This window comes from Elephantulus edwardii, unplaced genomic scaffold (assembly GCF_000299155.1).
Source record: "Elephantulus edwardii isolate Elephantulus edwardi_28Jun2011 unplaced genomic scaffold, EleEdw1.0 scaffold00113, whole genome shotgun sequence".
Classification (NCBI taxonomy): Eukaryota; Metazoa; Chordata; class Mammalia; order Macroscelidea; family Macroscelididae; genus Elephantulus; species Elephantulus edwardii.
Genome location: NW_006399863.1, coordinates 1,915,915 through 1,930,285, shown reverse-complemented (window position 1 = coordinate 1,930,285; position 14,371 = coordinate 1,915,915). Strand labels below are relative to the sequence as shown.

At 38.6% G+C, this 14,371-nt stretch overlaps 1 protein-coding gene across 1 annotated transcript in view; it reads right to left on the bottom strand.

Annotated features, from left to right (window-relative positions):
• The window catches only part of LOC102869211 (chromosome unknown open reading frame, human C3orf67), a 367,433-nt gene that overhangs the window by 212,895 nt on the left and 140,167 nt on the right, over positions 1-14,371 (bottom strand). The window contains exon 5 of the mRNA XM_006892192.1: positions 10,423-10,537. Coding sequence (XP_006892254.1) covers positions 10,423-10,537 — 115 coding nt within the window. The remainder of the gene's footprint in view (positions 1-10,422; positions 10,538-14,371) is intronic.

Genomic DNA, 14,371 nt, shown 5'->3' with positions numbered 1-14,371 from the left:
AGAGAGAATGGTACAGCAATGAAGGAATGAAAACCCAAAATCACTGTAAATGTTCATTAATACTAATAAAATTTAATTAAAAAAAAGAAAAGGTATGGAGACATGCTAGTAGATAAGAGAAACACACATATTTAAAAATATCAACAGAGAAGTTTAAAAAAATTGCAAACCTTCAAATGTTGGCTTGGTTTTGAATCAATTGTGACAGAAGCATCCCTGTGGGCAACATATCTGACCTTGTCTTATCCTGGACCAGCTTCAGGCCCTTCATTGTTTTTGAGCTATTTTGTGACGATCAGCCCCTCCTGATATTATGTGCAAAGAATGTGACATAATGAGCAGTCAGGCTGCACTTCCTTCCAGGGATATTAATCTGTTCTTTTGGCAGTCCATGGGATACTCAATACTCTTCTCCAACACCACAATCCTAAGGATTGATTCTTCATTAGTCTTCCTTTTCCATTCCTTCATTGTCCAACTTTCACATGCATATGAAGCAGGTGAAAACACGATGGCTTCCATCAGATGCACTGCAGTTTCTTTAGCCCTTTCAAGGGGTCTTTGACAGTAAATTTTTTTCTAATGCAATACATCTCTCTACTGGATAACTACCATGGATGTTAATTGTGGATTTAAATAAAATGAAATAATTGAGAACGTCAATCTTTTCTCCAACTACAATAACATCTGTTGATTTAGTGATGAGGATTTTTGTGTTCTAGATGCTGACACGTAATCTGTATTGAAGGCTGTAGTCTTTTCTGTTCTTCAGTAAGCACTTCAAGCCTTCCTTCAGTGTCTGCAAGCAAGGTGGTGTCATCTGCATACGTTTGATGAGTCTTCCTTCAATCCTAATGCCACATTCTTCTTCAGATACTCTAGCTTCTTAAATGATATGCTCAGCATCCAGACTGAATATATATGCAGAAAGGATGCAATCCTGACACACTTTCCCTGATTTAAAACTATACAGTGTTGTTGTTTTTTTTAAAAAAATCTTAAAAATTGTAGTGGATTTTGCTGTTGTTGTTAGGTGCTGCTGAGTCAAATGTGATCCATAACGACACAATGAACCACAGATCTGACTGAACTTTGTTCTATCATCCAATCTCTGTCACAAGCAATCTCAGTGTAGCAGTCACTGTGTCAATTCATCTGGGTGAAGGTCCTTCTCTTTTTGGTTCACTCTCCATCTTTCCAGGCATGATGCCCCTCTCTAAGGAATAGCTTCTCCTAGCAAAAAGCCCAAAGTATGTGAAACAAAACTTTATCATCTTTGAATCCAAGGAGCATTCTGGCTGCATTTTCTCCAATGTATATTTGTTCTTCTGACAGTTCATGGGGCATTCAGTACTTTTTGTTTCAACACTACAACTCAAAGGCGTCAATTCTTCAGTCATGCTTATTTATTGTCTAACTCTGAGATGCATAGAAATGATAGAAAAATTAGGTACACCTTAGTCCTCAAAGTGACATTATTGCTCCTCAATAATCTGGAGATGTACCTAATTGCAGACTTTCCCAATGCAACATATCTCCTCGTCTCCTGACTGCTAGTACCAAGGGTATTGTGGATTCAAGTAAGAGAAAATCATTGACAAATTCAATCTTTTCTCCATCTAAAATGATGTTGCTTATTGGTTCAGTGAAAGAATTTTACTTTTCTTGACATTGAGATGCAATCCATATTGAAAGTTATAGCTTTGATATTTAGTAAGTGCTTCAAGTCCTCCTCACCTTTAGCAAGTAAGGTTGTGTCATCTGCATAACACAGGTGTTTGGTAAGTCTTCCTCCAATCTCTCTCTTTCTTTCCTTTTTTTTTCTTCAATTCATAGGGCCATTGTATTTATAATTCCTTCTGCTGGGCCAGTGGCAAGAAGCTGAGCTGAAATCCTGAAGGCAATGCAGTTCAAGGCCACCAACTGCTCCATGGGAGAAGGATGACCAATCTCCTCTCTTGCAAATAACTACCTCTGAAAACTCCCTGGAGGGAAAGCAATGGGTTGGTTCCGACTAGATGGTACACAACAACAAAATTAGTAAGTTATAAGAAGTGCCAAGACAATATTGTCCAAATGCTTGACATGCTGTTTAACTCTATGATTTCTCACATCAGCAGTCCCTCCTTTGTCCAGTTCCCTTGGTCCTCTTTGTCCCTTGGGCACAGTGGTTTGCTAGAAGGGCTTCCAGAGACTCAGAATCATCATGGGAATGACTCATGTAGCTCTAGGTATGCTGTCGGGTTTTGTAGAGACTGGTGAGAATTGTTCTATGGGAGAAAATAAGCATTGTAGATTATCACCTGCAGTGTATCTGGAAAGCAGGTGTCCCAAAAAGCGAAAGTCTTCCTCCAATTTTGATGCCACATTCTTCATAGAGTACAGCTTCTCAAATAATTTGCTCAGCAAACAGATTGAATAGGTATGGACAGCAGATACAACACTGACACAAATCTTTTTTTTTTGCACAACAGCCTCTTGGTCTAAGGGTAGGTTTCACATGAGCACATTTAAGTGCTCTGGGATTCCCATTCTTCTCAATCTTAGCCATAACTTATGATCAACACAGTGAGATGCCCTTTCATAGTCAATAAAGCATAAATCGACATTCTTCTGGTATTCCTTACTTTTAGCCAGAATCCATCAGACATCAGCAATTGCAGCTCTGGTGCCAAGACTTCTAAATTCTGCTTGAACTTCTGTCAGTTTCCTATATAGGTACTGCTCTGGCTGTTTCTGAATGATCTTCAGTAGTCTTTTGCTTTCATGTGATAGTAATGATATTGCTAGTAAATAATTTCCACATTCTGTTGGATCACTTTTCTTAGGAATGGAAACAAATATGTATCTCTTCCAGTCAGGTGGCCAGGCATCTGTCCTCCAAATTTACTGGCATTGACTGGTTAGTACATGCAGGCTGTATGTTAGATGAAAAATTGTCAACTGGTATCCCATTCACATGTCAATTGGTATCCCATCAATTCCTGTGGCCTTCTTTTTTGCCAATGTCTTCAGTGCAGCTTCTACTTCCTTTATTATTAGTGGTTCTTGTTCATATGGTACTTTCTAAAGTATTTCAGTGTCAGTCAATTCTTTTTGGGTTGTTGCTGTTGATTGCTGTTGAGTCAGGCATGACTTATAGCAACCCTATGAACTAAAGGCCTGAAGCCTTTTGTAACTATCATCATTTCTCCAAGTTCATAGAGTTTCCAGAGGCATGTGGTTTAAGAAGTGGATGTTACTCCTGCTTCCAAACCTGTCTTAAACTGGAAGCTCCGGGTTGCTATGAGTCGCAGGCGACTTGACGGCACATAACAACAACAACCACCACCAAACACTGTCCACCATGGACAACTGTTATGGTATTTGATACTCCAATGGCACAAGGTTCATCATCACATCAAACCCAGATTATCTCAGTAAAGCAAATTGACAGAAGAGTGCTGTACAACTTAGAGGAATGTTCCTCCAAAACTATGTAATAACAAATAGCAGGGCCTGCCCAATTGACTTTCAATTACAAGAGCCCTCCAGGAGTCTTGTTGACTCTAAACAAGAGGCTTAAATAAAACAAACAAACAAACAAACAACAACCAGCCATTCTACATGACTATCAACCAAAACAAGAATGCCCATTTAACCATCCAGCTGTTTTACTCAGTCTCCACAGTTAGGGTTAGGTATAAATAATTTGTGGTTCATACATCCAATGGGAGACTATGCAATATTAAATCAGATTAAAAAGTTAGTCAAACATCACAGAGCATAGATGAATCTGGAAGATACTAACTTGTATCAAAGAAGCCACTCACAAAAGGAGAAATATTATATTAATTTGCTGCTATAAAAAACTAAGGAGAGCTTCACACACAGCAAGAAATGTTATGTGATGGTTACCAGGGATGGAGAGGTGAGAGAGGGCAGGGTTAATCAGTAACATGATAACAAAAGAAAAAATAATACAGTAGATTCAGGGTTAGAAAGATTTAAAAGATATTACTTATCTTATAGATATCTCTAAATGACCCTGCATCTAAATGAATCTCTCTCTTCTATTTTCATTTCATTCAATGGTACTCAAGAAATTACATTAAATACTGTTAAAAACCAAAAACCTCCACACCACTGGTCTATGAGAAAAAAAGTTCTCTTTGAGGGGAAGTTTTAAAAACATTAAACTTAGACACTCAGTTTGTGATAAAAGCTGCAACATATTCCATTAGAGTTATAGTTCAAGAATGTACTCTTAAACAATAATTTTATCCATTGAAATGACAAGAACTAGGTAACTGAAGTAAAGGTTCCTAAATTTTGGCATTGTAATTTATCATACCACTTTATTGCACCTGCAAAGAATGATTTCTTCTGAAGGATATCTCGTGACTGAACTTCCTATTCAAATGGAATTAAATTTACTGTACATTAATGTGTGCTTTGATGGTAAGACATTGATGTTCATTTGACACCATCACAAACTAATTGAAGTTCTATTAAAGAAGAAGTAAGATTGATTCCAGTGAGTCTTGACTAAGTGGGTCCCTCCATCGTTTAATATGATGGTTATTAAATTTTGAAACTGTTCCTGCCATTGAAAACTCAAGTCAAAAGTATAATTTGTTATCATTTAAGTGTTAAAATGAATCCTTAATATTTAAGAATAATACAAAAAAGATTTTTTTTTATTAAAAAGGTTAAACATTTAATGGTAGGGGAACATGAGTGGCTTATATATTCATATTGGTGTGGATCTAAGAATGTTAACTTTATTTGCTGCCTCTGGCTTTAGATGAAGAAGCAAGTCAAAGTGGACTACTTGGCAATTAATCCTTTAAATCAGGAATTGCAAAATGAAGGCATAGAGGGTCCAAGCAGATAAATGAGTGAAGCAGGAAGGGTGTGCATCCAGCTGCAGGCCTTATGAGTGGGGACGAACCAAGCTCACAGGAGCACAGAAGTTCTAGGGAAAGTGTGCAATTGCCTCATACTTTCATCTGACAGTTTACTGCATAAGCAAACAGCCTAAATGTTACTAATTCGTTTAGTTTACTTTCAAAACAGACCAAGAGTCAGGCATTTTATATGGAATCTCCTGATTAATAAATGTTGGTGGAAGTTCATTTAAAAGACTGTCTCCAAGTTTACCACTAAAGTATCTCCTACATCTAAAAAGCAGGGGGAAATAAAAGCTATATACAACTGTTGGCATAGCTGTTGAGGACTGTAAAGTCAGAACTGACCCATAGCTGACCCTCCAGTGGGTTTTCAGAGGTAGTTAATTACACGGGAGAAGACTGTTCATCTTCTCCTGCAGAGCAGCTGGTGGACTCGAACATTTTGCCTTCAGGATTACAGCACAGGTTCTTACCATTAGGCTACATTTGGTTCAAAAATGCTAGCTGTTTCCCAAAAGGATGAACATCCTCCTGTGTGATTAACTGCCCCTGAAAAACTGCCAGCAGGTCAGCTAAGGGTTGGTCCCAACTTGATAGTATACAACAACAATGTAGAACATATAAAACTATATATTAGAAGTATATTTTGGCTTCTATGCCACAAATCCAGTCATTAACTAGGTACCTGCCTTAAAAATTTCTTAGCATGAGTCCAGATCTCTAATCCCATTGCTACCTGTCTATACCGGGAACTCTGGACCTGGCATAGATGAGCCTCACCTGGAACTCTGTCCCCTGTGCTGACAGCTCATGCCCAGAACCCCAGTCCCAATGCCCTGCACATGGAAATCTGGTCCCAATGCCAAGAGCCCGGAACTCTGGTTTCAGTACCTATGCCCTGGGAACTCCAGTCCTGACTCTGATACCCTGCACCAGGAACTCCAGTCCTCACACCTGAAAATCCAGTCCTGCTGTTGCTGCCTCATGCCAGGGACTCTGGTACCAACACTAACGTCCTATGCTGGGAACCCTGGTCCAGATGCTACTGGCCAGCACCCAGAACTCAGGTGCTGACACCTTGAGCCCTGAACTCCAGACCTCATGCTGATGCCCACATTTGGAACTCTGGTCCTGATGCCACAAGCTCATGCCTGGAATTCCATTCCTGATGCCAACACCCACACCAGGAGCTGACATGCACTGGGAGCGATGCTGGAACTTGAGTGAGATACTTTGTGGGGGATCACTGCTGTTTGGCTGGAGCACATGGGACCCCTTAAGCTCAACCAAAAGGGAACAAGACAACTGGAGCTCATTCTTGAAGGGAAAACCAAGGCTTCCTGGTTTGCCAATCAGGCCCCTGTGCTCCGCCTTTCATTGCCTCATATCGAGCCAATCAACTGCCTTTAGCCCAGAACACCTTGGGCTACCTGTGGCAGTTGTCTGACAGAGGAGGCTGCTTCCCCTGGCCTTTTCTCTACTGAACCGAAGCATATTTTCTCTTGGGTCAGAAGGCAGAGAGAAACCCAGGCAGGGTAGCTACCCCACTCTCTTCTCGATCAGTTGACTTCAAATCTAGAACCTGCTATCTCCTCAGACATGAAAACGTCTACCACAGCAATATCACATAGGTAGCAGGCTCCTTCACCCCCTATGCAAGCCCAAAGCAAGATGTCATACCAAAAAACGACACATTATCATTGATCCATTGATTTCCTGAAGCCAGAAAGTCTGATGAAACTTTCTGACACAGAATTGATAAAAAACAATGATTAAATATTTTCAATGAGTGAAAGACAAACTTGAAGAATTAAAGGACATTGCAAGCAAAACCAAGGCAGAGCTTTAAAAAAAAAAATCCAAAATAATACAGATAAATCAAACAAGGCATTAGAAGCTCTAGAAAAACAAGAAACCACAATAAAAAATATGAATAACAATGTTTCAGATACTATCAACATTATGGAGGGTAACATGAACAGTATTGAAGAGATAGAAAGAACCAGTGAAATAGAAGATAGAATTGTCACCATGGATCTGTGAGAACAAAAAGGAGAATCAGAAAAGAAGGAAAAAGAAGAAAACCTAAGAATAATGTGGGACACCAACAAGAAAAATAACATGTGAATAATCAGAATTCCAGAGCAAGAAGAAGCAAGTAAAGGTACCCAAAAAGATGTGGAAGAATTATTAGAATAAAACTTTGCAAGCATAATGTAGAATGAGAGAATATATATTCAAGAAACAGAGAGAACACCATATAGAATAGATCCCAAAAGAAAAGCAAGACATACCATGGCCAAAATTGTCAGAACCAAAGATAAGGAAAGAATTGTGAAAGCAGTGAGGGAGAAACAAATATTAAATCTGTATAGTGAGCAAATTATTCGAGAAGCTGGACTCTATGAAGAAAAATGAAGCTCAGAGGTAGTAGTTGTTGTTGTTATGTACCATGGAGCCCTACACCCTGCTCTATTCTTTGCCAACCTTATTGTGCCTGACACACCTACCCCCTTTACCCCAGTGACTGAATCAATCCATCTCATCAAGGGTCTTCCTCTCCTGCGTTGTCCCTTCACCCTCCCAAGCATGATATCCCTCTTCAAGGACTGGCCCCTCCCTGTAACATGACCAAAGTATGTCAGATGAAGCCTCAGAATCCTTGCTTCCAAGGAGCAGTCTGGTTTCACCTTCTCCAGGATGAACCTGTTTATTCTCCTAGCAGTCCATGGTATAGTCAACACTCTTCTCCAGCACCACAACTCAAAGGCATCAATTCTTTTTCTATCATCCCTGGTCATTGTCCAGCTCTCTGACGTATAGGAAGCAATTGTGACGACTATGGCTTGGATCAGGCACACCTTAGTCTCCAGACTGATGTTGTTGCTCTTCAGTACTCTGGAAAGGTCCTTGACAGCTGACTTTCCCAATGCAATTTGTCTCTTGATTTCCTTGCTGCTGGTACCAAGAGTGTTGATTGTGGAGCTGAGCCACTAAAACTGTTAACTATCTCAATCTCTTCACCATCCATAATGATGCTGCCAATTGGCCCAGAATCTGTTTTCTTGATGCTGAGCTTCAATCCATATTGACCTTCTGCAGCAAGAGCTTCAGGTCCTCCTGAGTTTCAGCAAGCAGGGTTGTGTCATCTGCATAACGCAGGTTGCTGATTAATCTTCCTCCAATCCTGATGCCACATTCCTTTTTGTATAGCCCAGCGTCCAGGATAATCTGTTCTGATTGAAAAGGTATGGAGACAGAATACATCCCTGGCAGACACCCTTCCCAATTTTGAACCATGCAAAACCTTGCTTTGTTCTGACTACTGCCTCCTGGTTGAAGTATAGGTTTTGCAAAAGCACAATCAACTGTTCTGAGATTTCATTCTTCTCAGAGTCAGCCACAGTTTATTGTGATCCACACAGTTAAATGCCTTTGCAGTCAATGAAACACAGATCCTTTAGTATTCTCTGCTTTCTGCCAAGATCCATCTAACATTAGCTATAATATCCCTAGGACCATGGCCTATTCTAAACCAAGCCTCCACATCTGGCAGTTCTCTGCTGCCATGCTGCACCAGTTGGTTTTGGATAATTTTAAGCAGAATCTTGCTTTGCTTGCATGTGATATCAATGACATTGTTCGATAATTTCTGCACTCTGTCAGGTCACCTTTCTTTGGAATGGGAACAAATATAGATCTCTTCCAATCAGTTGGTCAGGTGGTAGTCCTCTAGATTTCTTGGCACAACCTGGTGAGCACATCCAGGATAGCATCTATTTGTTAAAATATGTCAATTGGTATTCTGTCAGTTCTTAGGGCCCTGTTTTTTGCCAATTTTTTCAGAGCAGCTTTAACTTCTTCTTTCATCACCACAGGCTCTTGCTTATATGTTGTTTCATGAAATTCTTCTGTGTCATTCCTTTTGGTACAGTGACTCTGTATACTCCTTCCATCTTCTTTTAATGCTCCTTGGATCATTTAATATTTTGCCTATAGCATCCTTTCATGGCTTGAATTTGTTTCTCAATTCCTTTATCTTAAGAAATGCTGAGCGAGTTCATCCTTTTTTTTTATTTTCTGACTCCAGCTCTTTGCACGTTTCATTATAATACTTTGCTTTGTCATCTTGAGCTGCCTTTTGAAATCTTCTGTTTAGCTCCTTATTTTCTTCATTTCTTCCCTTGGCTTTGGCTTTTCAGTGCTCTAATTCAATATTCAAAATCTCATCTGACATCCGTCTTGGTCTTTTCTTCTTTTTCTGCCTTTTTAATTACTATTTGCATTCTTCATGGATGATATTCTTGGTATCCTCCCACAGTTCATTTGGTCGTCACTCATTGGTGTCCAAGGCCTCAAACCTGTTCCTGTGATGGTTTTGAAATTTGAGTGGGATAGACTTAAGGTTAAATTTTTGTTCCTGTGGATTTGATTTAATTTTCTTCAACTTCAGTTTGAACTTGCAGATGAATAGTTGGTGGTCTGTTTCGCAATCAGCACCTGGCCTAGTTTTCACAGCTGATATTGATCTTCTCCGGTAATTGTTTCTATAGATGTAATCAGAGGTAGATTCATCAATGACCTGCATTATACAGATGAAACAACTTTGCTTGTTGAAAGTGAGGAGGATTTGAAACATTTGCTGTGAAAGATCAAAGAATACAGTCTTCAATATGGATTTCATATCAACATCAAGAAAACAGAAATTCTTACCACTGTACCGACAGATGGAGAATATATTGAAACTGTCAACAACTTCATCTTACTTGGATCCACATTCAACATCCTTGGAACCAAAAAGTCAGGAAATCAGAAGATGTATTGCACTGGTAAAGTCTGAAGTTAGGGACCTCTCCAAATTATTGAAGAGTAATGATGTCAGTTTGAGGAGTAAGATGTATCTGATGCAGGCCATGGCCTTTCAGATTACTTTCTATGCATCTGAGAGCTGGACAATGAATAAGGATGACAAAAAAATTGATGCCTTAAGCTGTGATGGTGGAGAGGAGCACTGAACATCGACTGTCAAAAGAACAAACAAATATGTCTTAAAGAAAAGTGCAGCCAGAATGCTCTTTGGAGGTAAAGATGATAATGCTTCTTACATACTTCGGGCATGTTGTTATGAGAGGCTATTGCTCTGAAAGCGTCGTGATTCTTGGAAAGGCAGAGGATTGGTGGAGAAGAAGAAGACCCTCAACCAAGTGGATTGACACAGTGAGTGCAGCAATGAGCTCTAGTGTGTCAGAAAGTGTGAGGATGGTACAGGCTAGGACAGGGTTCCAATCTGTTTTTCTTAGGGCCGCTATGGGTCATACTCAACTCGATGACATCTAAAAACAACAACACTCCCTCAGAGTAGTTCTACTGTGTCTTACTTACAGGGTTACTTACGAGTCAGAATTGATTAAATTAAAGTGGCGGTAGGATGGTATTTAAGAAAATACCTTAAGAAAGGAACCGAGTAGGTCAATAAATAATATTCTCTAAATCAAGTTTATATTTCAAGCAACATTCATGTGATACTTACAATTTTGCGCTTGATCATAAACAGTGGGATTTTTGCATGAAGAGGGGTTGAGGATAGCTCCTTATAGACCGTCGATAAATACAATCTTCTTTTGATGTTTCCTAAATCAGTAATTCTAGGGGAGAAATGAGAGAAGAGAGAAAGGTTCACATCCATTTGATAGCTACTTCTCTGGATAATCATCAGAATGATATAATTTATCATACAGATCCCTTCCCACTAGCAGATCAAATGCGGAATTGTCTTTTTCTTTCAAGAATAATAAAATTTCTTTCTCAAATTCAAAGCGCTCACAAGACTGAATATATAAATTCACTTAATATGCTAATTTGTTTCAGTGTTCTACACTAGATTTCCACAGTCCTCTAGTCTAAGAAAAAATTCAATTTGTATGAACTGAAAAACTGCAAGCCTTTAATAACCATGCTTGTTCCAGCCCCTTAAGCTTGTGTCATCCTGGGACATACTGTCACCTACTAAATAGGAAAACATTATGGGTTTCTTTCCCTAAAAATGCACCTGTCATTTTCTATAGGCTTTTTCTCTGCTCAGACAGAGACACAAAGCATTGACTGTCGGTTTCACTTCCTAAACACATATCTTTGAACCTGAATTATAATACACAAGTTTATTGCTCACTATTTAGGTCAACCCACACTGATACCAAGGACACCGAATCTGAACATCTTTAATAGATTTAGACCCAAGCCATGATCACAAAGATTAAGCTGGCTTCACATTGATAGTGGCTCATTTTTATGTTCTGCTTCCTTTAGGTCCCAGAGGTAATACTACAACAGGCAGAGAATCCCCAAGTCTGTCTTAGGCTGCTATATTGTAGAACTGATACTTCCTTTAAGATTTTCTTTTTGTCTAAGAATAACAATTTCCCATCTATTTTTAGCAACTTTCTCTAGATGTATATACTAACTATACTGCTTGTTTTCTATTATTAACAATTTTATGAGGTACCAACATTTCATTCATATCCATTGCTTCCAATATCTGTGGTGTAACTGACTGGGTCTTTTTTTTTTTTTTTAAATCCACATGGTCTATTCTACAGCTCCTTCTTCCTTCCTTCTCTCAATCTCATTATTTTCTCCCTTTAAAACATATATTCTGCTGGGGGGAAACTACCATTGTACAATGTTAAAATAGGTATAATAAATATAAGCTGGTATAGTTTCTGAGAAGAATTGATGCCTTTGAGTTGTGGTGCTGGAGAAGAGTCTTGAACATACCATGGACAGCCAAGAAAACAAATAGGTCTGTACTGGAGAGAGTGGAAACCAAGTTTCTCCTTGGAGGCTAGGATTTTGAAGCTGCATCTCACATACTTTGAGCACATGGCCAGGAGGGGCCGATCCTTGGAGAAGGACCTCATACTCAGAAGGATGAGGGGATAGCATAGGAGAGGAAGATCCCAGATGAGATGGATTGATACAGTAACTGGGGCAATGGGGGTTGTTGGTGTGTTGGAATCAGTGAGACTGGCTCAGGACAGAAGAGGCTTCAGAACTGTTGTACATAGGGTTGCTATGAGTTGCAAGCTAATCGACAGCACACAACAGCAACAACAACAACAACAACAACATAATTTCTGAGGATGCCCTGGACCTAAAAATTATACAATTCCTACACAATACAACAACATAAATACATCTAAGAAACAGTAAAGTCTTTCAAGCCATAGTAAAAGAGGAAATTAAAACTTCAAAAGTAATAATGCAGTATTGCACTTACATGCACAAGTAAACATAGTGCAAAATTTACCCAAACACAACCATCTTCAAAGTAAGATGAGTAACATGAGGATGGGGTTGAGTGAGAGGGAGACATACAATAATTCACTGGAATATAGGAAGAAAATGATACTTCTTTCTTTTACCTCTTCATTTTAAAATATTCTCCTGTATAAATCACATTACACACTAGTATAGCAACATGTTGATATATTTTCTAAATAAATACACGTATCCATGTGGTAAGTGGTTTTGCTCATTCTACCAATGTGGTATAGGATCCAAAACGTTAGGCGAGGTTGTCACAGGAATACTATTAGGTTTCCTCTGTAAGATGCTCTAATTAGAGAGTAGAAGGGAAACACTGTAGAGATCATGCAGAAGAAAGGTAAAAGAAAGAGGGTGTATCATCAAACATTCATCTGCAACATAGTTTGATGAAAACTTTGCCTTGCTTGTAGGGATATCACTATATAATTTGTACTTGAAATAGTAAAACTGACATTTCAAAGACTTTACTATATCCCTTTATTGGTATGTGGAGCTATAGCTTATTCATTCTTTCACACATTCCAGGCGACATGCCTGGGCACGGGCAAAATGATGAAAAAGATCAAGTATCTATTTTTCTCAGCTTTTAGTGGAAAAGGCAGATGAAAAATGCATAAGAGACAAAGCAAATGCAAGTCATCCTAAATACTATGAAAAAATGAAGAGGTGGAGTAGAAAATATCAAGAAATAACTTACTTTAGACAGTGAAGGTATCTGGAGTAAGAAATCGTATGCCAGGTTGGCAGATGAAATAGAAGGGAGATGTAGTTAATTGCCAGGTCATAGAGGACTCCCTAGGCCAAGGCAAGGGGTTTATATATTTCTTGTTTTAAACTGGGAGTCACAATTGTCAGTTCCAACTCTCTATGCACAGTAGAAAGCAACCTAGTCTCATTCTATGCCATTTTCACAATCTTCACTATGCATAAAGTCACTGTTAGTTTATCCATCAATCTATCTCTTATTGAAGAGGATATCCTCCCCTCCTTTGCTGACCATGATGCCCTTTTCCAGAGACTGGACACCCCTGATAACAAGTGCAAACTATATGAAATGAAGTCTCACCATTCTTTGTCTCTATGAATCACTTTGTATACAATTATTTTGTTTCCGTCTATGGACCATTCATGGGATATTCAGATCTCTGAGACAATAGCATCGTTCAAAGGTATTGATTCCTCTTCAGTCTTCCTTATTCACTGTCCAATTTTCACATGCATATGAAGCAATTGATAATATCATGGCTTGTGTCAGGCACACTTTAAACAGACATCCTTGCCCTTTGGTCCTTTAAAGAGGTGTCAGACAGCAGATTTGCCCAATTCAACACATCATTTGATTTACTAACTGCTGCTTACATGGGAGTTAACATGAGCCAATAAAATTAAATTATTGATTATTTCAATCTTTTCTCCATTTATTATGATAGTATCTACTGGTCCAAGTATGACGGTTTTTTTTATGTTGAGATATAATCCATACAGAATACTGTGGCCTTTGATATTTTTCAGTGTTTCAAATCCTCTTCACTTATAGTAAGAAGGTTGTATCATCTTGTATGATTCATGTTGTATTATCATGTATGATGCAGTGTTGATGAGTCTTCCTCCAATCCTGATGCCACATTCTTCATATTGTTCAGGATCTTGTTTTATTTGCTCTGCAGATAGACTGAATAGATATGTGAAAATATACAATCCTGCATACACCTTTCCTGGTCCAAAATCAGTCTAACACTGTTCTGTCTGAACAACTGCTTCTTGTTCCGCATATATGCTCCACCATTGTGTGTTCTGGAATTCTTATTCTTCTCAATGTTACCCATAATTTCTTATGACCAACCAGGTGAATGTCTTTGCATTGTCAATAAAATATAAGTAAGCATCTTTCTAGTATTCATTTTCAGCCAAGATCCAACTGATGTTAGTATGATACCCTCAATTCCATAGACTCATTTTATTACTTCATTTTTAAAAAATAATTTTTATTTTAGTTTGCATACAAAACTGTATATATTGGGGAGAGGTGAAAATACATTGCCTCTTTTGCTTTGTTTTGTTTTTTTTAAATTTAGGTTGTTTATTTTTCATTTCAATGAACATCTACAGAGATTTTGGGATTCCATTCATTCATTGTTGCACCCTTCTCCCCA